Source organism: Spinacia oleracea, chromosome 2 (genome assembly GCF_020520425.1).
Source record: "Spinacia oleracea cultivar Varoflay chromosome 2, BTI_SOV_V1, whole genome shotgun sequence".
NCBI lineage: Eukaryota > Viridiplantae > Streptophyta > Magnoliopsida > Caryophyllales > Amaranthaceae > Spinacia > Spinacia oleracea.
Window position 1 is genome coordinate 90,577,877 of NC_079488.1, and position 22,909 is coordinate 90,600,785.

Below are 22,909 nucleotides of genomic sequence, written 5' to 3' on the forward strand. Positions count from 1 at the left end.
TGGTTTTACAGAGTATTTTTTCCAATTGGATAACTCAACGTTACATTTCTGGGATTGTGGGGTCAAAATGTCACAGCACGGAATAAAGTTTGCGCAAGGGCGCCGTTTTTTGTTTCGATTGCCCGTGTCAATCACCACCTTTTCTGAATTAAGCAAATTTATCAAAAATAATCTTTTAAAATCTTTTTTTTTTGTGAGAAACAACCTTTTAAATTCTTTTTTGTGAAAACAGACCTTAGAGTAAAATAAACTTGTGAAAGACAACCTATTTGAATTTTCAGGCGTTGATCAAAAATTTCCGACCTTGACTTCGCCGGTTTTTCTATTCCCACTCCCTTTCCTTCCATTCTCCCCCTTAAAATAAAAATGCCCCCAAAAAAAAGTTAAAGTTCATTCTCTTTTTGTTCTTCATCCCCCAACAATTTTGTCCCCTCTCTGCTGAATGAATTTGGCTGAAATTGTTGCTTCTAAGGTACAGGCTTGCAAGGAAGAGAGGGAAAAAAGGGGAAGAAGAATAGAGAGTGAATGAATTTTGAACTTTACGAAGAAGAATTGAAAATCAGAAACCCTAACAGTCCAGATCGAACCCAAAACCCCTTAATTCAATTTTTTATTATTAGTTTTCGAATTTCCGGCAAATTTTATTTTCGTAAATTCACAGAAAAGTAACAAAAATGATGAAAACGGTGGGTTATTAGGGTGATAATCGACTGGGTGAAGTAGAGATATATTTTGAGAACAACGCCAACAAGATTGAAATGATGAAGAAGAGGATGTTGATAAAGATAAGTCATTATTCAGAAGCCAGTGAGAAATGTCCACCTCTTGCTAATCTTCATACTATTACTAAATCATCTGATGGTGTTTCCTTCAAAATGATAGAGAAATCGCTCTACTTTCAACAACACAAGGATTCCCAGATTTTTGCTTTGCATTCTTCTTTTCTCGGAGGCAACAAGGTAAAGCCCCTTAATCCAACAACAAGAACTTCAAGAACAACAAGAATAACTTAACAACACGATTACAATTGAATTAAGATAAAATCTACCTTGGAAGAGAGGGAAAAAAAATTGATGGGGGAAGAAGAACGGAGAGAGAATGAACTTTGAGGGGGTTTTTTTGGGATTTTTGTTTTAAGGGGAAAAATGGAGGGAAAAGGGGTGGGGATAGCAAAACCGGCAAAGTCAAGGCTAGAAATTTTTGGTCAACACCGGAAAATCGAAATAGGTTGTCTAAGTTTATTTTACTTTAAGGTCTGTTTTCGCAAAAAAAATAGAAATAAAGGTTGTTTCTCGCAAAAAACAGGTTTTAAAATGTTGTTTTTGCAAATTTGCCTTATTATTATTATTATTATAAAGCGTGTAACCATTTACATAAAGTTAGATGGAATTCTAGAAACAAGTTGTGCTCCCCACCCACTTCTAAATGCAAAAACTTATCCTATGAAAGATAAATGCACAACTTTTAGCATTGTTATACTCCCTTCGTTCCTTAATGTTCTTCCCGGTTGGAATCAGGGAGGAGATTTAGAAAAATGGAATCTTGGTATTGTTGGGTGTAAGAATAACGATTAAGTGTAAGAGATTTTACTTTTTCAATAAATGAAAGAGAGAGAAAATAATAAAGAAAGAAAGGAAAGGGAGACATACTGAGGGTTTTTATTCGACGTCCTTGTAATCCCCCGTAATTTTATACATTTTATTAATATATTTTAACGTATAAGTAATTATATTAAAATAGAATTTACGAATTTTGAAATAAATATTTAAGTAACGAATATTTATTTTTATACGTTTTAAATATTTCAACGATTTATGAAATTAAAATTATTTTAGAACTTTTTGTTGAAAAGAAATCGAATTACAAAAACCGTTTGAATTTGGAAAACAATCCTAATGGGTTTTGGATTCAAACACTTAAACTCAATCCTAGTTCTAGCCCAAAATGATAAAGCCCAAATAACAAAAACTCAAATTCTTTACTCCCTCCTCTTTCTATTTCACGTGAAAACCCAAAACCCAAAACCCTTCCCTTCTCCTTCACTTTCACGTGAACCAGGACCCTCAACCCTCAACCTCATTGTTGCTTCCGCCACGCCGCCAGACCAGTCGTCGGAGACCACCGTTGTCCCTCACCGCAGCTTCAAACGCCGGTAACTCCTCCATCTCTTGCTTCATTGTTCTTGCTTCTCCTTCGTTCTTATTCTTATCCTCTTGGTTGTTTTTGTTGCTCTCTGCCGCCACCACCACTGCGCAACTGGTTGCGCCGCACCATCACAGCCACCGTGCACTGTTGCTGCACCGCCCAACTCGCCAACCAACGTTTTCCATCATCCTCTTTCTTGTTTCTTCATTTTCACGACAGCAGCCAAGCACGACTAAGTGCGACCACCGTAGTCACCACCACCAGGCTCCAGCCGCGTCGCCCGTTCCCCGCGACCACCGCCCTGTGCCGCGCCGCCTGTGCTCCGCCGGCCAGCCTCCTCTCTCCTCTTTAATTCTTGGTTATTTCTTAAACCCTAAGTAACTAATTATTTTAATTAAATATAGTTGTTAATTTAAATTATGTTCTTGATATTAAATTTATAATTTTTATGGTTTGAACATGATTTTCAGATTTGGGTTGAGATTATAAACGAATTAATTTTCAGTTTTTGATTAAAATATAAGTTAGGGTTTAATCATGTTTTATTAATTCGAATTATATTTTCTTGAATTAAAGTTATAGTTTTATGATTTAAATTATAGATTTCAGATTATACGAATTATATAATAAAGTTACTAATTTTCAGATTATATTATATTGGTTAAATTAGTGCTTTTAAGTAGTAAAGTGTGACTTTTGAGGTTTTAAAGGCTTTAAATCATAATAGAAAGATTATATATTATTAAAGTTATTATTTTTATGATTTTAAAGATGTCGAATATATTTTGAGTAAGCTTTTAATTATTTTAGATTGCTGTAAATTTAAAGTATGATGCTTTGAAAGTTTTCAACGAATTTCAATAATTAATATAATAATTATGATGCTAGGAAACCAAATATTCAAGTTTCGATATTGAAAAATGTTCTAATTATGTTTAGGAAGGGTTTGAAGCTCCCTAATGTTGTTGAAAATTCAATATGAATTGATATGAGTCTATATTGGTTGTTGTTAGGTGGAGAATTCTCCGTAGGCGACTTTTGAATTATTAAAGTGGTCTTGCAGTTTGTTTACACAAGGTACGTACATACCTGCATGCTTGGAATGTGTGCTAATTGTTGAAATCATGTTGATATTATTGTTGAACTTGGTGATGTTGATATTATAGACAAACTTGGTTATATGGAATGTGCATGTTTAATACTGTTGGACAAACTTATTGAACTTATTTTGCACTATAAGAACTGTAACATGTTAGTATGGATGTTTGATACAAACATGTTGGTTGGGAACACTAGATTATTCTATATGATTGGGTTGGATCGATTGGTTGTTGTTCCCTTTCTATCTTTTCACTACTTTATAAGGGCGGAGGACCTTGTTTAGTAAGTTGAAACTCTATGCCCATATACAGGGTTGCTCATGGTTAAAGGAAAGGTTGGTTAAGTTGGAATGAGTCTTGATTTATGCTTTTATGATCACTTACTTAATTCCAAGATAAAAACAGTTGTGAACAAAGGTGAATTGTCTGTCTTATGTAATGGTTGAGTCATAACGGAATCTCAATTTGTAAATCATGTAAAGTGAAACTGAATAGCAATAGCTTTAGACTGTGCACGTCTGAAGTGACGGACAAACAGGAGTTGGGGTTCATGGTGGTAGCCCATGGCCTTTTCTAGGACCGGATTGATCACCGTGTCCTATTTTTATTTAAACGTTCCTCGATATCGCAGGTCACTGAGGTTACGGAGTCGCGCCCGTACCTCGTCTTCCTTAGTGAAGACTTCTGGATGGTCAACTCGGTCCATTGTCTATTTCAACTAAAATAATATTATTGCTAAAAGTCTAGCCTAGTCTAGTCTGGTCAAGTATGGTCGTCAAACTATCATGTTTTATCTGCCCTTGTTTGTGTTCATTAGTATCATGTTAGGGTTGCTCGTTTAATAGAATCATGTTAGGATTATTATTGATTTAGTATGTAGTACTCAGCTTTGCTGATTACGTGCTTTTGCTTGTGCATGTTGATCATGGCTATGCCTTATTGATCCTGTGATGACCCAATCTTTGGTGAGCAGTCTCTAAGGATCAATAAGCATTGTCCATCTGCAGGTTTGAAGATGTTGCATCATTGGGATCGGGAATAGAGAGCTTGTATTTAGTTTTGATTTGCTAAGTTGACTTGGGTTTGCTTAATTGGACTTTAAACTTGTCATACTATTTATATTTCCTTATTTTTGTTGGTTGATTTTTGGGACTAAACCTGTAATCGATTATTTATAAACCTAAAGTTAGTTTTATGTTTTCCGCTGCAAAATTCTGAATAAGCCGTTACGTTTTCACACGGGCGATAATGCCTTGATAATTCTCTACGTTTATATTAAAAGGTTATTTTAGAAAAGAGAGAATTGTCGGGGTGTTACAAAGTGGTATCTAGAAGCTAAGGTTTTACTTTAATAAATTTTTAGGCGCCTAACTATCTAGTTATTTAAAATAAATTTCTTAAAAATCGAGATTCTACGTATTATAGTGTTCAAAAATTGGTACTTTTTTTTGGGGGGGGCAGATCTCCTTTTATCTTGTTTGAAAGTATATAATATTTCTTATTTAAGTTCGAAATCAAATTATTTATTCGAATTAAATTGACTTTCGAAATTTTTATTCTTTTTCTTATTAATTATTATTCAAAAAAAGGAGTACAATTTTTTTTAGAAGTTCAATTTTTTTTTAAATTGTTTCAAGAGTTAGAATTCGTTATTTAAAAAAAATATATATATATATAAATCTTCTTCGAATTAATAACTTTATTTTCGAATTTATTCGCTACGCATTTCCTTAATTTATTTTACTTTATTTATTTTATATTTTTATTCTATGTTATAATTTTATTATATTATCGTCCTTTTAATTTGTTATTTAAACTATTTCAATGCTTTAGTTTATGAGAGATGGGTAGTATAAGAAGGGCATATAAGATAGAATTATATGTGCATTAGTAGCTAGTCAATGCTAGCATAAGAAATTGATTGTTATGTACGTGCGTATGCTAATTGTTTAATGTTACATTTAAATGTGCATAAAGAATTGTTTGCTTCCACCAAACTTATTGCATTATTGAACTTTGTTTATGATTTGGCTGGAAAATCGTTAGTGAGACCTTGAATTGTTTATTTCAGGAATAAAATGTTTCTTTCCAAGTATACCAACATAGGATCCTTCGAGAAACTTGATATAGAAACCCCTGATATTTACGTGAAGAAAATTGTGTTTGGATGTGAATATTATGCTAAAGTTCAAGGGCAACCTATCTTAATGAGAAAGGATATCATAGCAGCCACTATCATTAATTGTTTACCTAACCAAAAATGCCATACCTAGAACTCAAATATAGGTTTAAAGACATGCATTCTGATGATGGAACACCAAAGTTGATTAAGTATGGGACTAGGGATGGTAGGTAGAGATATGACGTAGAGATCCTGACCACCATTATTGAGGTCGTAGAAAATGGGTTCAAGGAGGGTAGAAACTCATGGAGTCATGCTTGGGATGCAGTTATAGATGAACCTATTAGAGTTGTAAATATCTAGAGGGAAATGATGTAACCGTGGAGAATGAGAATGTAGTGGTTGAGGCAAATAACCCTAACCCAGTGGCCCATGAGCCTACCATTGAGATTCCTAGTGAGTCGGATGTGGAACCTAAAGGTGATGGTGAGGTGGCAAGTGAGTCTCATCAAGATAAAGACATGAAAGAAGACTCATACTCGGAAGAAGAATTCGACGAATATTGAAGATCTAGATCTTACTCCACAAGTTTCCAAGGAAAGAATAGGTAGGCAAGATGCCTTAAACATTTGAAGTTGTAATAGTTAGTTAGTTCTTTTATGTTTTAAAGAATAAGTGGCATATCAGCAACGGTTTAAAGTTAAAGCAATAAGAGTTTGAGTTATTCTTTATTCTCTTCAAGGATATAATAAGCCTTTATAGAGTTAGCAATAGAAGTTAAAGTATTCATTTCCAGTTTGAGAGTTTCGTTATTCAACAACAATAGTTTATGTTTGTGTCGTAGAACCTTTATGTTAATTTGAGGACAAGTGCGTTATTATGGTTTAGAAATTGTTATTAACATTCTTTTGAGGAATAGAGTTAGATTATTGATAATCCAAATGATCAAAAGTTTATTTTGGGCACGCGAATGGGAATATTATTACTTATTTGTTGTGATTGAACTTCCATTCATTGGTTTTCAAATTGTATGTCCTTGATAGGGATATTTTCTTGAATGAGTGACGATGATTGCTCTATTATTGGTGTACATTCTTGAATAAGTGTTTGTTGATGCGATCTCTATGATCAAATCTAAATTTCTTTCGTAGAGGGGACATATGAGTTATGTATCGTAGAGTAATTAATTTTAGGTCGCACACTAGAATGTCAAGCAATAGTGAGTTAGTTGCTACTATTCGCCTTTTGGCGGGAAGACTGGCTGAAGAGAGAACTGAGCGTCCTGATTCTACTGGGGACATGTTTGAGAGACTAACCAAAGTTAAGCCACCATACTTTAAGAAGCAAACTGATCTTACTTTTTAGAGAACTAGGTTAGAGAGTTCGAGAAACTGTTTGGGGATTTGAATTGTCTTGAGAACATGAGAGTGGGTCAAGTTGTACTGTACTTGGAAGATGAAGCTGATTTATGGTGGAGAGAAAATGGGGTTAGACTTAGCGCTGTTGAGAGATTCAATTGGGATTCGTTTTTTTTTACTGCCTTAAGGGAAAGTTTTACCCTACCTTTTATGAGAAAGCAAAAGGCACAAGAATTCATAAACCTTAGGATGGAATTGACTAAGTTTGTACAAGTCTAAGATAGACGTACTGTGAAATTCAGAAAGTAAATGTAAGGAACCATATTGGAAGATTGACCTCGTATAGATGTTTTGGGTAGTCCAAGAACCTTTGGTTATTTCTGTAATGCGAGTGAGGAAATTTATGAATAGGGAGCGTGAACTATTTTTCTGTAGGGTGCTAGATGGGAGTAAAGAAGTTGGAGTGAAAATCGAGGATGTTACCTTTGTGAATGGATTCATTGATGTGTTTCCGAGTGAAATTGCGAGTATGTCACCTGCTAGAGCCTTTGAGTTCATTATAGAATTAAATCCTGAAACGACACCTATATCCAAGGAACCTTATAGCATGACACCTCCTGAAATGAGCTAATTAGGACACAGTTGTAAGAGTTGTTTGGTCAAGGAATATATTAGGCCTAGTGCATCACCGTGGGGAGCTCCTGTGTTGTTTGTTAAGGAGAAAGATAAGAGTATGGAATTATGCATCGATTTTAGGGAGCTAAACACCATCAATAACAAGTATCCCTTGCCTAGGATAGATGACATATTGGATCAATTGAATTGGGCGAGTGTGTTCTCGAAGACTGATTTGCGTTTGAAGTACCACCAATTGGGAATAGCTGATAAGGGTCTAAGACCTCATTAGGATTCGTCATTGTCATTATGGGTTTTAGAGTAACGTCTTTTGGGTTAACCAATGCACCTGCATTAATTATGGATTTGATGAATGAGATTTTCTACGAATTCCGAATTAAGTTCGTTATGATGTTATTAATGATATCCCTATTTATGCAAGGAATGAGAAAGAGCATGACAAACACTTGAGGATTACTTGGAGACGCTTAGGAAGAATCTAGTTTTATTAAATGAAGTATACAAATCTTGAAGTCATATGTGTATAAGTGACACCGACAGAAAAGTGAAGGACTAAATTGATTGAGAACTATGTTACGTAAGGGAATAAATTTAAGAGAAGATTTGAGTGGTCCAGGATCGTTGGAAATCATTGTTGGCTGGAAAAGATGAAAAGAAATACATGAATTGGTGCAAGAGCTAAGAGTTAAGCCCAAAAGTTATACACCCATGAAAAGTGTAATGAGGTTCGGTATCAAGGAAAAGTTGAACAGAAGGAGTTTCTGTAGATCATGCTAAGATTCAAGCTGTGAGTGAGTGACCTACTCCAAAAAACGTGTCCGATACTTGAAGTTTTATAGGCCTAGATGACCATTATAGGAGGTTGTGAAAGACTTTTGGAAGAAAGCAAAACCAATGACCAACTTGTTGAAAAAGGAATCGAAATTCAAGTGAAGTGAGAAATGTGAGGAAGCTTTCTAGATTTAGCTGTTGTCGCGTCAATTGAAACCTTATAAGGCTAATTACCAAACCCATGACCTAGAGTTAGCTGTTATGGTGTTATCTACGAATATTTGGAGACATTACCTTTATAGGGCAACATATAAGATCCTTACCGAGAACAAAAGTCTGAAATTTTGGCAATAAGGTCCAGTTGAATCTTGGGGACAACATTGAAAATGAATATTTCTTTCCACCCTGCAACCGATAGACAGATTGAGATTACTAACGGAATTTATGTTGAAAACCTGTGTTATTGACTCTAAGGGTAATTGGGAAAGCCACCCAGGTTCGATTGAATTTTCGTGCATCAATAGTTACCATGCAAGCATTACGATGTCACATGTTGAGGCATTGTATGGAAAGAATTATAGAAGTCTTACTTGTTGGAATGAGTTTAGTGAGAATATTGTATTGAGGACATAATTCGTTGAGGAAGAAATACCCAAAGTTATTCCCTGAGATGAGTTACGAGGGCGTAACTCGTTTTCTTTAAGAGGGTTAGAATGCGATATAAATTCGCGCTTTTTACCTATTTTTATGGTATTTTATGCATTTTATGCTCATTTTTAGCAACTTAAACATGTTGGTGCAAAGTAAATAAATTCTCCGCATAAGAAAAAGGTGTTCTTGAGTAACACAAACATCTTTGAGTTGGCAAAAGAGTGCACAAGAGTGTCACAAAGTACTTCTACAGTAAGAATAAGTTGAAAACTTTTGAAAAATGTGTGAATTTTCGTGTCAAGTTTCGGGACGAAACTTCTTTTAAGAGGGGTAGATTGTAATCCCCCGTAATTTTATACATTTTATTAATATATTTTAACGTATAAGTAATTATATTAAAATAGAATTTACGAATTTTGAAATAAATATTTAAGTAACGAATATTTATTTTTATACGTTTTAAATATTTCAACGATTTATGAAATTAAAATTATTTTAGAACTTTTTGTTGAAAAGAAATCGAATTACAAAAACCGTTTGAATTTGGAAAACAATCCTAATGGGTTTTGGATTCAAACACTTAAACTCAATCCTAGTTCTAGCCCAAAATGATAAAGCCCAAATAACAAAAACTCAAATTCTTTACTCCCTCCTCTTTCTATTTCACGTGAAAACCCAAAACCCAAAACCCTTCCCTTCTCCTTCACTTTCACGTGAACCAGGACCCTCAACCCTCAACCTCATTGTTGCTTCCGCCACGCCGCCAGACCAGTCGTCGGAGACCACCGTTGTCCCTCACCGCAGCTTCAAACGCCGGTAACTCCTCCATCTCTTGCTTCATTGTTCTTGCTTCTCCTTCGTTCTTATTCTTATCCTCTTGGTTGTTTTTGTTGCTCTCTGCCGCCACCACCACTGCGCAACTGGTTGCGCCGCACCATCACAGCCACCGTGCACTGTTGCTGCACCGCCCAACTCGCCAACCAACGTTTTCCATCATCCTCTTTCTTGTTTCTTCATTTTCACGACAGCAGCCAAGCACGACTAAGTGCGACCACCGTAGTCACCACCACCAGGCTCCAGCCGCGTCGCCCGTTCCCCGCGACCACCGCCCTGTGCTGCGCCGCCTGTGCTCCGCCGGCCAGCCTCCTCTCTCCTCTTTAATTCTTGGTTATTTCTTAAACCCTAAGTAACTAATTATTTTAATTAAATATAGTTGTTAATTTAAATTATGTTCTTGATATTAAATTTATAATTTTTATGGTTTGAACATGATTTTCAGATTTGGGTTGAGATTATAAACGAATTAATTTTCAGTTTTTGATTAAAATATAAGTTAGGGTTTAATCATGTTTTATTAATTCGAATTATATTTTCTTGAATTAAAGTTATAGTTTTATGATTTAAATTATAGATTTCAGATTATACGAATTATATAATAAAGTTACTAATTTTCAGATTATATTATATTGGTTAAATTAGTGCTTTTAAGTAGTAAAGTGTGACTTTTGAGGTTTTAAAGGCTTTAAATCATAATAGAAAGATTATATATTATTAAAGTTATTATTTTTATGATTTTAAAGATGTCGAATATATTTTGAGTAAGCTTTTAATTATTTTAGATTGCTGTAAATTTAAAGTATGATGCTTTGAAAGTTTTCAACGAATTTCAATAATTAATATAATAATTATGATGCTAGGAAACCAAATATTCAAGTTTCGATATTGAAAAATGTTCTAATTATGTTTAGGAAGGGTTTGAAGCTCCCTAATGTTGTTGAAAATTCAATATGAATTGATATGAGTCTATATTGGTTGTTGTTAGGTGGAGAATTCTCCGTAGGCGACTTTTGAATTATTAAAGTGGTCTTGCAGTTTGTTTACACAAGGTACGTACATACCTGCGTGCTTGGAATGTGTGCTAATTGTTGAAATCATGTTGATATTATTGTTGAACTTGGTGATGTTGATATTATAGACAAACTTGGTTATATGGAATGTGCATGTTTAATACTGTTGGACAAACTTATTGAACTTATTTTGCACTATAAGAACTGTAACATGTTAGTATGGATGTTTGATACAAACATGTTGGTTGGGAACACTAGATTATTCTATATGATTGGGTTGGATCGATTGGTTGTTGTTCCCTTTCTATCTTTTCACTACTTTATAAGGGCGGAGGACCTTGTTTAGTAAGTTGAAACTCTATGCCCATATACAGGGTTGCTCATGGTTAAAGGAAAGGTTGGTTAAGTTGGAATGAGTCTTGATTTATGCTTTTATGATCACTTACTTAATTCCAAGATAAAAACAGTTGTGAACAAAGGTGAATTGTCTGTCTTATGTAATGGTTGAGTCATAACGGAATCTCAATTTGTAAATCATGTAAAGTGAAACTGAATAGCAATAGCTTTAGACTGTGCACGTCTGAAGTGACGGACAAACAGGAGTTGGGGTTCATGGTGGTAGCCCATGGCCTTTTCTGGGACCGGATTGATCACCGTGTCCTATTTTTATTTAAACGTTCCTCGATATCGCAGGTCACTGAGGTTACGGAGTCGCGCCCGTACCTCGTCTTCCTTAGTGAAGACTTCTGGATGGTCAACTCGGTCCATTGTCTATTTCAACTAAAATAATATTATTGCTAAAAGTCTAGCCTAGTCTAGTCTGGTCAAGTATGGTCGTCAAACTATCATGTTTTATCTGCCCTTGTTTGTGTTCATTAGTATCATGTTAGGGTTGCTCGTTTAATAGAATCATGTTAGGATTATTATTGATTTAGTATGTAGTACTCAGCTTTGCTGATTACGTGCTTTTGCTTGTGCATGTTGATCATGGCTATGCCTTATTGATCCTGTGATGACCCAATCTTTGGTGAGCAGTCTCTAAGGATCAATAAGCATTGTCCATCTGCAGGTTTGAAGATGTTGCATCATTGGGATCGGGAATAGAGAGCTTGTATTTAGTTTTGATTTGCTAAGTTGACTTGGGTTTGCTTAATTGGACTTTAAACTTGTCATACTATTTATATTTCCTTATTTTTGTTGGTTGATTTTTGGGACTAAACCTGTAATCGATTATTTATAAACCTAAAGTTAGTTTTATGTTTTCCGCTGCAAAATTCTGAATAAGCCGTTACGTTTTCACACGGGCGATAATGCCTTGATAATTCTCTACGTTTATATTAAAAGGTTATTTTAGAAAAGAGAGAATTGTCGGGGTGTTACAGTCCTAATCCGCTAAAAACGCCCGTGTATTTTGAATGAAAGTACGAAATTACCCTTTCCTTCACTTCTTTCCCTTCACCCCTTCCCATCACCCTTAACTGACCATGGTCCACCCAAACACCTCCACCTATTGTTGCCCATAACCCTCCCCCCTTGGCACTGCACCTCCACCTCCCCTCCCCCTTGGTGCTGCAATCCCCTCCACGTTGCACCACCTTCACTGTCGCGAAGACAAGAGAGGAACGACGAAGAGGAAGATGCCGACAAAGATAAGAGAGGAACGACGAAGAGGAAGATGCGTCGATGATGTCGTCCCAGCCACCGCCTGCTTCGCTGCTTTAACCGGTTAGTTTTCAATTTCTTTTTATTTTTAAAATAACACGACGCCCCCCAGATTTGGCGGCCGTGTCCATTGTTGAGCCGCCCGGAATTAGCGGCGGTGATCATGGCCCAACCGCAGATCTTGCGCGGCTGAGCCATGGTCGCCGCCGCTAATTTTGGGCGGCTCAACCATGGATTTGGCCGCTTAATTGGGCGGCTCCCCTATTTTAAAAAAAATTGTTTGAGATTTAAATTAATTTAATTGAAAAATTTTAGATTTTTTTTTCCGGATTATTTACAAATTTTACAATTTTTTTGAGCAGATTTTTTAAAACTATCCCTAAAATGTCATAATTTTTTAAGAATTACAAAATTAAATAAACTGGAAATACAATTTTAAAGAATAATTTTTTTTTAAAAAAAACTAAACATAGCGGCGTGAAAAAATATATTTTTTTAAAAAAAAATATGGGGCTGCTGCCTAGAATTGGCGGCGGCGGACCATGGTGGCCCGCCCAGAAAAGGCGGCACCCACCATGGCTCAGCCACCCTAGATATGCGGTTGAGCCATAGTGGGTGCCGCCTTTTCTGGGCGGGCCACCATGGTCTGCCGCGCTAATTCTAGGCGGCAGTGGCGTTGAATAAAAAAAATCGAACTTTCAACAACGAGGCTGCCCACATGGGCGACGACCACGACGTTGAAGGAACGTCGTCGTCCATGCGGTGGTGTGTTCAAGGTGGTGGTGTCGGTGGTGAAGATGATGGTGGTGGAGACGGTGGTGCGCAACAGAGGTGGTGCAGATTATGGTGGTAAAATGTCAAGAGGTGGAGTAGAATTTATAAATTCACAAATATCCTTTCATGTAAAATACGCGGGCGTTTTTAGCGAACGAGAACGTGGAATAACGATACACATATTTTATTAAAAGAATCATAAAATAAAGTGGTTGAATGAATTTGGGGGGTGTGAATGAATTAAATAAGGTGGGTGGAAAAATCAATGGGAATAATTGGGTAGGTGGATGAAATAAATGTAGGATATGATAGGAAATTAAATTGTAGAATGAGGGTCTTTTGGAAAAAATAATGGCCAAAAATAGTAAAGATTCCAACTGTGAAGAACAAAAAAGAACGCCGAATCGGGAAACGGGAAAAACATTTAGAAAAAGAGGGAGTAGCATATTTAGTTAGCTTGTTTTGATGCTTGGAAACGGAATCAGATAAGCAAATCTGTTACTTGTTGTTTGGTATGATAACATTAGTATTCCAATCAATTCCTCAAGGATAACAGGTCCTCCTCATTTGTTACCTTGGATTCCTTAGCGGTAAAAATTGACCTTACTCTCCTCCTCTAATGACTAATGACTAATGCATTCTTTATTTTGCCTCCTAGCTCACTTGCTCTTTCTTTTTAATTGGTTTCTCAAATTTTCTCTCTCCATTGCAAATGGAAACGTATAATACTATATCAACTATATTTTGCATTTTAATTATTAAGGAGTAATTTAATACGGAGTATACGAGTAATAAAAAAATATGGATGATAAATGTCAGGATGTGAAAACTTCAGTTAACAAAAAAAACTGCAATGATAATATTATTGTCGTACTTATTTTTTGTAGGAAAGGAAAATGTTTAATAATCTATGCAAGTGATTCCATTCCACTTCTTAACCAAACAAACTTGAACAACAACGACAATCATTACCGTTTCCAATTCTAATATGTTTCCAATCCATTTCATTTCCGTTCACTACAAAAATTGTACCATTAACAACGGGAAATCCCGTCGCTAAAGGTCAATAATCGTTGATTAATGACGGGATTTCATGCCGTGAACCCGTCATAAAAAGGGCCGTCGTTAATGAAAAATCTCGTCGTTAACCCGTCGTAAAAGACATTTACGACGATTGTTCCCGTCTTTGTTTGGTTGTTAGCCCCATTGCAAAAGGATTTTGCGACGGGATTTTTCACCCTTCGTAATTAGGTCGTTAAAGATACAAATTCTTGTAGTGGACGTTGTTCATACCAAACACCCCCTTAGAGTGACTAATAGGGAGACTTAATACGTGAAATAGTGTCCAAAGGCTCCTAATCTAATTCCCTGAAAGTAGACAAAGCAAATAGGATGAGCTTGAATAAGTTCTCCTCACATTTAGACACATACTTGTAGTTTTAATGGGAATATATGATTTAAATAGAAGTGCAATTTAAAGGTTGGGAGAATATATAAATTATATGCTGAATTAATATTGAGTGTTAAAGGGAGAGATGTAGTTGAAGAGGCTAATGAATACTCCGTTGGATTATTGGTGAATTATGTTGAATGAGGACCAGAGGAAGATGAAGTGGAAGAGGCGTCGTAACTGTAAAAAATAGCAAACAACAAAAAGAAAAAACAAATCTATACTAATATATTAAAAGGCGTTTATTAGAATGTATATGTGACACGTAGATCCTCCTTATTACACCATGTCACCACTAATAAGAGTCATGACATGTAGCAAGGATCGAACATCGAACCTCGTGAATTAAAGTTTTATTTCCTACCATCTTAGCTAACTACTATATATGTATGTTATATCTTACCATATAAATGTAAAATATAATATTTTTAAAATGAGTAGTAATAAATTAAAGAAAAAATGATAATATAAATCTCACCTTTGGCCGATCTGCTTAAAACAATCCCATTTTTAATTAATTACAGAACAATCCAACTTATTATATACACCTTCTAAAAACAGACCACTTTAAACGTTTATATGAAGTATTGTACTTCGCCAATTCAGGAAGAAAAAAGTGTGCTACCAAAAATCAAACAAACAGAGATAGCAAGTATAAATAAAAGAGGAATTAAGATTGAAGATTCCTCTAGTTGACCAAGAAGCACCCCAAGCCCCCTTCCCCCCAATTCCCAAAAGAAAAGTAAGAAAAAAGATTTGATATTTGCTCTAGACTTCTACTAACAGAAGAAAAAGAGAGTGCGTCAGAGATGAACACAAGCAAACCAGAATGTTGGAATGATCCCCTTTCAAGTGTGAAACATGCACCAGGTCCAGGTGGTTGGCTTGTGGGAAAACAAGCTTATGTAAATTAATTCCAACTTGTTATAAAACCAAAGCTCCGGGTAATTTTTTGTAATAAAGAAGGGTCTCTCGAGGACAAAACAAACACATATTTAAATGAAAAGCGAACCAAGTAAATTAAATGAATAAAATTTGATTTTACATGAATAAAATTTGAATTTAGATTAATAAAATTTGAGGTTAAATGAAAACAATTTAAATGTATATTTTGAAAGTCTGTTTATTTATGATTATGCCATGCGATTTGTACTATTTATCATAATAGTTTTTTGATTTATAATCATCTGCATCAATACTGTGTTTGGAAACGAAGTTCATGTAGAAGTGTGAGAGTAAAACTATGGAAATCTATAGAAAACAAATCTAAAGAAATATGCTAAATTTTATTTGTTTGGCTAATTATTAAGGAACACTATAGAAAATGGACTATTAATATTTCTCACTTGTTTTATTTTTTTTTCTGACATATTGCGAAGGGTTCGTGCGCAAATTTCAAAGGATTCTACTTGAAAAGATGTGAAAACATTAAAAATCACTGTTCGCGTCAGGATATAAGCGGTGGAGTACGAACTATGCTTTAGGATGCATAATAGGAATTGTTTTGATTGTAACACTATGTATTTTCTTTGATTTTGTGTTATGCACATCTATTTTATCATTGTAGATGTAGTATGACTGATTATTAATGATATTGTTCGTTCCCGTCAAAAAAAATTTATTTTCACAATTTTCCCACCACTTATAGGAAAAAGTGTGGAAAAATAAAATACGCAAAATATAACTAGTTAATTTCCACGTACTTCCACACATTTCATTTTACTCATTTCTCCATTTCAATCACGGAGTATCAAACTAGCTAAAATTAAGGAATTTTTCCATTTATACAATTTTACACACTTTTCTTCATTAAACTTAGGGGTGTTCATGGGTTGTTAACCGTCTCGAAACTTGATTCGGTTCGGTAACCGAAAATTTCGGTTAGACATTTTCATCAACTGTAATCGTACCGTTTAAACGGTTAACCGCGGTTTTGATACGGTTACCCGGTTAACCATAAACCGCTATTCAGTTTTTATTTTTATTTTTATTTGGTATCGCATTTATCGTATTATTTTTTTTACAAGAAATAACATTTTTAAACAGAAGATCAAGTCAAATAAAAATAAGTCCAAACAACGCCAAAAAGTACACAAGCTCATCATGTTAAAACAAAATTACGAAGTCACGTACTCATTTTTCCAATAATGGACTAATGGGCTAAGAGCCTAAGATGTAATGACCTAATTGAGCTAGCAGCTCACAAACAAACATTTTTTTTTACTAAAATACTTTACCTATACTTAGTGATTTTGTCACCACCACCAAAATTAAAATGAATACTTTTTTTAAAAACATAAATTTCGGTTTTTTCGGTTAATCGTTTTGTCAAAATTCGTAACCGTAACCGACCCGTTTAACCGTTAATTTTGTCGGTTCTGTTACCCTAACCATTTATGTTATTTTTTGGGTTCGATTTACGCCCGTTTAATCCAATTTTTCCGATTTTTGGTACGGTTCGCGATTACGATTTTTTTATGAACACCCCTAAATTTTACAAAAGCTTTTGTGTAAGACCGCCTAACGGTTAGACCACTTTTTCGGTACTAACTAAATTAGTGTAAAACATAACTAAAATTAATAAAATCATAACTAATTGAATAGCAAAATAGATAAGGTATAAAGACAAATAGTTAAATTTATGAGTTGAATAGTTATTATTTATTAACAAACTTATTATTAACTAAAACTCATAAAATCTTAACTAATTGATCTCATTGTTTAATTAATCAATTTTATTGTTTAACTAATTGGTTCAGTGCTTAACTAATCAGTTCCATTAGGTGACAACAAAGTGGTCTAACTGTTAGGCGGTCTTTTCTAAAAGTTTGTATAAATGTAAACGAGAGTCCTCACCTCTCTCTAAGGGAAAAAAAACTAAAAAACAAAATACTCCGTATATAATTAGATATCCCAAAGTCTTCACACGGTAAAAGGTGAAAACATTAAAAGATGACACCCCAACTTTAACTTTCGAACTGTTTTGTTTTACAACAAATAAATTTGAAAACGTCAAAAAATCCATTTGATTAGCAAGTGCTTTGACGCGAGCGCCACACAAGTCACAAGGTGCAGAGTCACCCAACTTCCTCACACTCACACAGCTACTTTGCCTTCTCATGGTGGAAAACTGCGCAACTCCTCAACCGTCCAAATTCCACTAATAAAGGATAAATTTATCGTCTGATCTTCATTAGCCGGTAAACATTCTTTATGATTGTATTTTTTATTCCAAATTTTGGGTTCAATTATCGGTTTTTATGATTGCAATTGTGTGTGAAGTGGGGATCTGTTTTATATGATTGTTAACTTTTTGTAGTGTTAATTTTTTTGAGTAATTTTGGAAGATTTGGAGGATACCCAGTCCGGGATTTTTTAATTTTTTTATTGGAGAATAAATGGGTACTTTGCTTAAGATTCATACTAAGCTTGAACTTTGGAGCCCTATAATTCATGGGTTTTCAGAGAAATGGTCTAATTTGAGAGTTTCAAAAGGAAATCAGCATTTTATTAGAAAATCCAGTAAAAAATGGTGCAAAACTGGGTTTGTTAGCGCAAGCAGAAGTACCCTTTTGGAATTAGTTCCAGAGACCAAGAAGGAAAACCTTGAATTTGAGCTGCCCTTATATGAGACATCAAAGAACATGGTGGTAGACCTTGTTGTTGTGGGAGGTGGCCCTGCTGGACTTGCTGTTGCGCAGCAAGTTTCCGAGGCTGGTCTCTCGGTTTGCTCGATTGATCCATCCCCTAGATTAATATGGCCTAATAACTATGGTGTTTGGGTGGATGAGTTTGAAGCCATGGATTTGCTTGATTGTCTCGATACTACTTGGTCGGGTGCTGTTGTTTACATTGATGAGGGGTTGAAGAAGAATCTTGATAGGCCATATGGAAGGGTTAATAGAAAGCTATTGAAGTCCAAAATGATGCAAAAATGTATAACAAATGGGGTAAAATTCCATCAAGCAAAAGTGACAAAAGTGATACATGAAGAATCTCAATCTGTAATTATATGCAATGATGGAGTCAGAATCCAAGCTTCTGTTGTTTTGGATGCAACGGGGTTTGCTCGATGCCTTGTTGAGTATGATAAGCCATACAATCCAGGTTACCAAGTTGCTTATGGAATTGTGGCTGAAGTTGAAGGACACCCTTTTGATGTGGATAAGATGTTATTTATGGATTGGAGAGACTCACACTTGGATGACAATAAGGAATTAAAAGAGAAAAATAGAAAGATTCCAACATTTCTATATGCAATGCCCTTCTCTTCAAATAGAATATTCTTGGAGGAAACCTCGCTTGTAGCTCGACCTGGAGTTGCTATGGAAGATATTCAACAAAGAATGGAAGCTCGATTGAGACACCTTGGCATAAAAGTGAAGAGCATTGAGGAAGATGAACGTTGTGTAATCCCTATGGGTGGTCCACTTCCTGTAATCCCACAAAGAGTTGTTGGAATTGGTGGGACTGCAGGTATGGTGCATCCTTCTACTGGTTATATGGTGGCAAGGACCTTAGCAGCAGCTCCAATTGTTGCAAGTGCAATTGTTCAGTACCTTGGTTCAGGAAGCCCAAGTGAATTATCTGCAGGAGTTTGGAAAGACTTATGGCCAATTGAGAGGAGACGACAAAGGGAATTCTTCTGCTTTGGCATGGACATTTTGCTCAAACTTGATTTGCCAGGCACAAGAAAGTTTTTTGATGCATTTTTCGATCTAGAACCGCGGTATTGGCATGGATTCTTGTCCTCTCGTCTATATCTTCCAGAACTTATATTTTTCGGGTTATCCCTTTTTGGTCATGCTTCTAATTCTTCTAGGCTAGAAATAATGACAAAAGGCACTCTTCCTTTGATAAATATGGTCAACAACTTAGTCAAAGATAAAGAGTAATATGTTTTAGATATTGTTCAATCTTTTGTGATCATACATATACAGCTCATTTCCTTCAGCTTGTAGATGTATAATAAATATAATATAATATAAATTGTGAATTACTTTCTTTGCACTCTCCTGGATGTATTGCCTTCTTCATATGTACTTGTATTCCTTTTGTTTGAAGCTTTCAACTGATCTGTAATGTTGTTTCTTAATCTACATGTACTGTCTCATTATGGATCTTACCTGTGATACTGAGTTCCATTTTGAACCTTTTTGTCCAGAAGTTCTCTCTATTACATATTTACATCCGCTAGTTTGTTGCCGTGCCTCCCAATGAACTTAACTTGCACTTCCTTCATCTGCTTGCATAGCTCCCTACAATAATTGACATCATTCAGATAAATGTTAGGGATAAGATCTTGTTCCCTTAACATGTCAACCGCTATCGAATAATCTCTGTTTGTGGTTTCTGCCTCCTAAATCATATTGTTGCACCAACCGTAGTGCTTCCCGAATGACCTTTAGTTCATGAAGGACCTTTTAGGATTGAATGCTGATTTGTATGACAATTTAATGTTGAAATAAATAATAAAAAATAAATTAAGAAATGAAAACACACACAAATTTAAGGTGGTTAACTCTTCATCCACCATGGGGGAGGATTCAGAGCTTGTATTACTCTTCAATGGAGAAGAATTACAAAGAGGAATTCCCAAAGGATGAAGATGAGAGTATTCTTGGTATGATTAGATCTAGAGTTTCAACATCTATGTACACTTCTCTCTCTTTATCTGAAAATCTCATTACATTTGGTATTTATAGTGTTAGACATCAATACAATCAAAGGGACAAGAAAATGTCACGTCGATTGAAGCTTGCGGAGAAGAAAAACAGTCCACCCGAAGGGTTCGGTCGAACCTATAACAGGTTTGCCCGAACCAAGGTCGGGTTTGGTCGAACCTAAATATGGTTCGGCCGAACCTCCAAAATCAATGAAGCACTGATTCTTTTCTTCTACTATGTGTTCGGTCGAACCACGAAAGGCTCCTGTTGAACTTATAGCAGGTTTGGTCGAACCTAATACCGGTTTGTCCGAACCTCCCCTACTTCAGGAAAACTTCTCGTAAAATAGTAAGAACTTCCTCGTTTCTCATCCCAAACGAGCTTATGACCATCTGTTGGAAGCTATTGAACCAAACTTTCACCTCCAACTTGAATCAGCTCAATCTAATGAGTAGATCATGAGATATGTCCATTTTAAGTCAGTCCTTCCACTATAATGACTCAAACATCCTTCAAGGAGGACTCAAGACACACATAACAATTTTCCACCTTGAATTGATCGAATCCTCCACACTTCCTCATAATGTAATACAAAACTATGCTCCAAACATACTCCCAACAGGCATTCATGGGCTTACATCGACAATGGAAAGTCCACGCATAAAATAAACTTAGTTGTCGGCGAAAGCTTTATCAATATGTCGGCGCGATTCTCCTCGATAGAAATCTATTCTTTCTTTGCTATCACATCTCGAAAGAAGTTGTATTTGATGTCAATGTGCTTGATTTTCTTGTAGAATTTGTTTTGGTTCTTAGCCAAATGTATAGCACTTTGACTATCACAAAATACGGACACCAAGCTTGAACATGCATGGACTAAACTCTCCCACTAGACCCTTGAGACACTTTGCTTCTTTGAATGCTTCGGTAATCACCAAAAACTCGACCTCCGTAGTTGAAAGAGCTACAACATCTTGTAGTGTTGATTGTCAACTCAAGGTCGTACCACCCAAAGTAAAGACATATGCGGAAATAGATTCCCGATCATCCAAATAACCTCCATAATCCGAATTACAAAATCCTTCAAGTCCGTTTGCATTTTCTTTTATCAAACTCAAGGCAAACGTTTGATGTGAAACCTCTTGCAATAATTTTTTCCTTGTAGACGTAACCACCAGATTCCGGTGTACCTTCCTTTTTCTTGTACACCCACTTGCACCCAACAATTATTTTGCCTTTATATGCAATGCATAGGTTCCAAGTACTTTTCTTGTATAAGGATTTTTCGGATAAAACCACCTTTTAAAGTTGTCACTTTTGAAATAACCACCTTATAAGTTTTTTTTAAATAACCACCTTATAAGTTTTTTTTAAATAACCACCTTAAACTTTCTCCGGTAAGGAAATCGCCACCCAATTTTAACTTCCGTCAAAACTGCCGTTAGTGGGGCCCACATCCAACAATTCTTTTTGACTTTCCCTCCTTCCTTCTTCCTCCAATTCACTTGTTCCTCCATTAACATACCTTGCTCAAATTTCCCCAATTTAATCAATTTCTCTTCCAATTTTAAAATGGTTCAATCATAGGTCAATTCTCTGCATTTATACTGAAACTCTTACTGCAATTTACTGAATAATTTCATTAACGGTCAAATGTCAGATTTCTTCCTGTTGATTTGCAATATGTTGTGTTGAGATGCATAAAATTTTTCCTCAAAACAAAGAAACAATTTTCAAAACAAATTGGGTCAAAATCCAGTAGGGGAAGAAGATGATGCAGAACAACTAAGGGAAAAAATTGTCAAAATTATATATTGGGATGATTTGTATCTCAATAGTTTTATCATGCCTGCAACCTGTTTGTGAAAATGTCCCAAAGACAAGATGATTCCAATTGGTGTTGAATGTTAATCATCTACCTTTTAGTATTTAGTAATTGACAATCTCCTAAACATATTTTCCTTTCATAGGTGTGAGCGAAAATTAGAGCCGGAACAAGGAAGCATTCATCAAGTAATCAAGATATATATAGATGGGTCAAAATCAGGTGAAGTATGAGAAGAAGATTAAGAACAAAGAAATGCCAAAATTTGAGTCCAAGGAGGAATATTTTATTAAAAATGGGGGAATTTTGCTCGAAAAATAAATTGCTCTGATCCAAGGCCAACACAAAGGAGCACGACAGCTGAAGATTTTCTCATGCAGGGAAATCGAGCAGGGTGCAGAAAACTATGACCCTGGTGTATTTGTTTCAGTTGTGGAAAGGAATTGCATGATGGAGTAATTGACAGTGAAATCTTGGGAGAAGCAATTAGGGATGAGATTCAAGGGTTGGACATCTTGCATTGTCGTATGTAGCAAAGAAAGGGGATGTGGCAATAGCGCCAATAATGTTTATAAAAGATGTTAACAAGATGTTAATTTGTTAGCTAAATAAAATTACTTGGAAAATTGGAAGAGAAATTGATTAAATTGGGGGAATTTGGAGGAAAAAAATTTGAGCAAGGTTTGTTAATGGAGGAACAAGTGAATTGGAGGAAGAAGGAAGGAAGAAAGGAGGGAAAGTTAAAAAGAATCGTTGGATGTGGATCCCATTATCGACAGTTTTGACGGAAGTTAAAATTGGGTGGCGATTTCCTTAACGAAGAAAGTTTAAGGTGGTTATTTAAAAAACAAAACTTATAAGGTGGTTATTTCAAAAGTGACAACTTTAAAAGGTGATTTTAT

The 22,909-nt window shown here is 35.4% G+C and overlaps 1 protein-coding gene and 2 long non-coding RNA genes across 4 annotated transcripts; all 3 read left to right on the top strand.

The window, feature by feature from the left end:
- Positions 1 to 1,774: 1,774 nt before the first annotated feature.
- Positions 1,775 to 4,431, top strand: LOC130468003 (uncharacterized). Of its 2 annotated transcripts, XR_008928241.1 has the most exons (4): positions 1,783 to 2,152; positions 2,280 to 2,503; positions 3,159 to 3,222; positions 4,219 to 4,415. It is a non-coding gene; the product is annotated as an uncharacterized lncRNA (long non-coding RNA). The 2 variants fall into 2 exon arrangements; XR_008928240.1 differs by having other exon boundaries at positions 1,775 to 2,503; positions 4,219 to 4,431.
- Positions 4,432 to 8,405: 3,974 nt separating this feature from the next.
- On the top strand, positions 8,406 to 11,890 carry LOC130468004 (uncharacterized). Its single transcript, XR_008928242.1, has 3 exons — positions 8,406 to 9,950; positions 10,606 to 10,669; positions 11,666 to 11,890. It is a non-coding gene; the product is annotated as an uncharacterized lncRNA (long non-coding RNA).
- Positions 11,891 to 17,540: 5,650 nt separating this feature from the next.
- On the top strand, positions 17,541 to 19,526 carry LOC110797905 (lycopene beta cyclase, chloroplastic). The gene has a single exon (XM_022003034.2). The coding sequence runs from the start codon at positions 17,915 to 17,917 to the stop codon at positions 19,409 to 19,411; it is 1,497 nt and encodes a 498-aa protein (XP_021858726.1). The 5' UTR covers positions 17,541 to 17,914; the 3' UTR covers positions 19,412 to 19,526.
- The last annotated feature ends 3,383 nt before the right edge of the window (positions 19,527 to 22,909 follow it).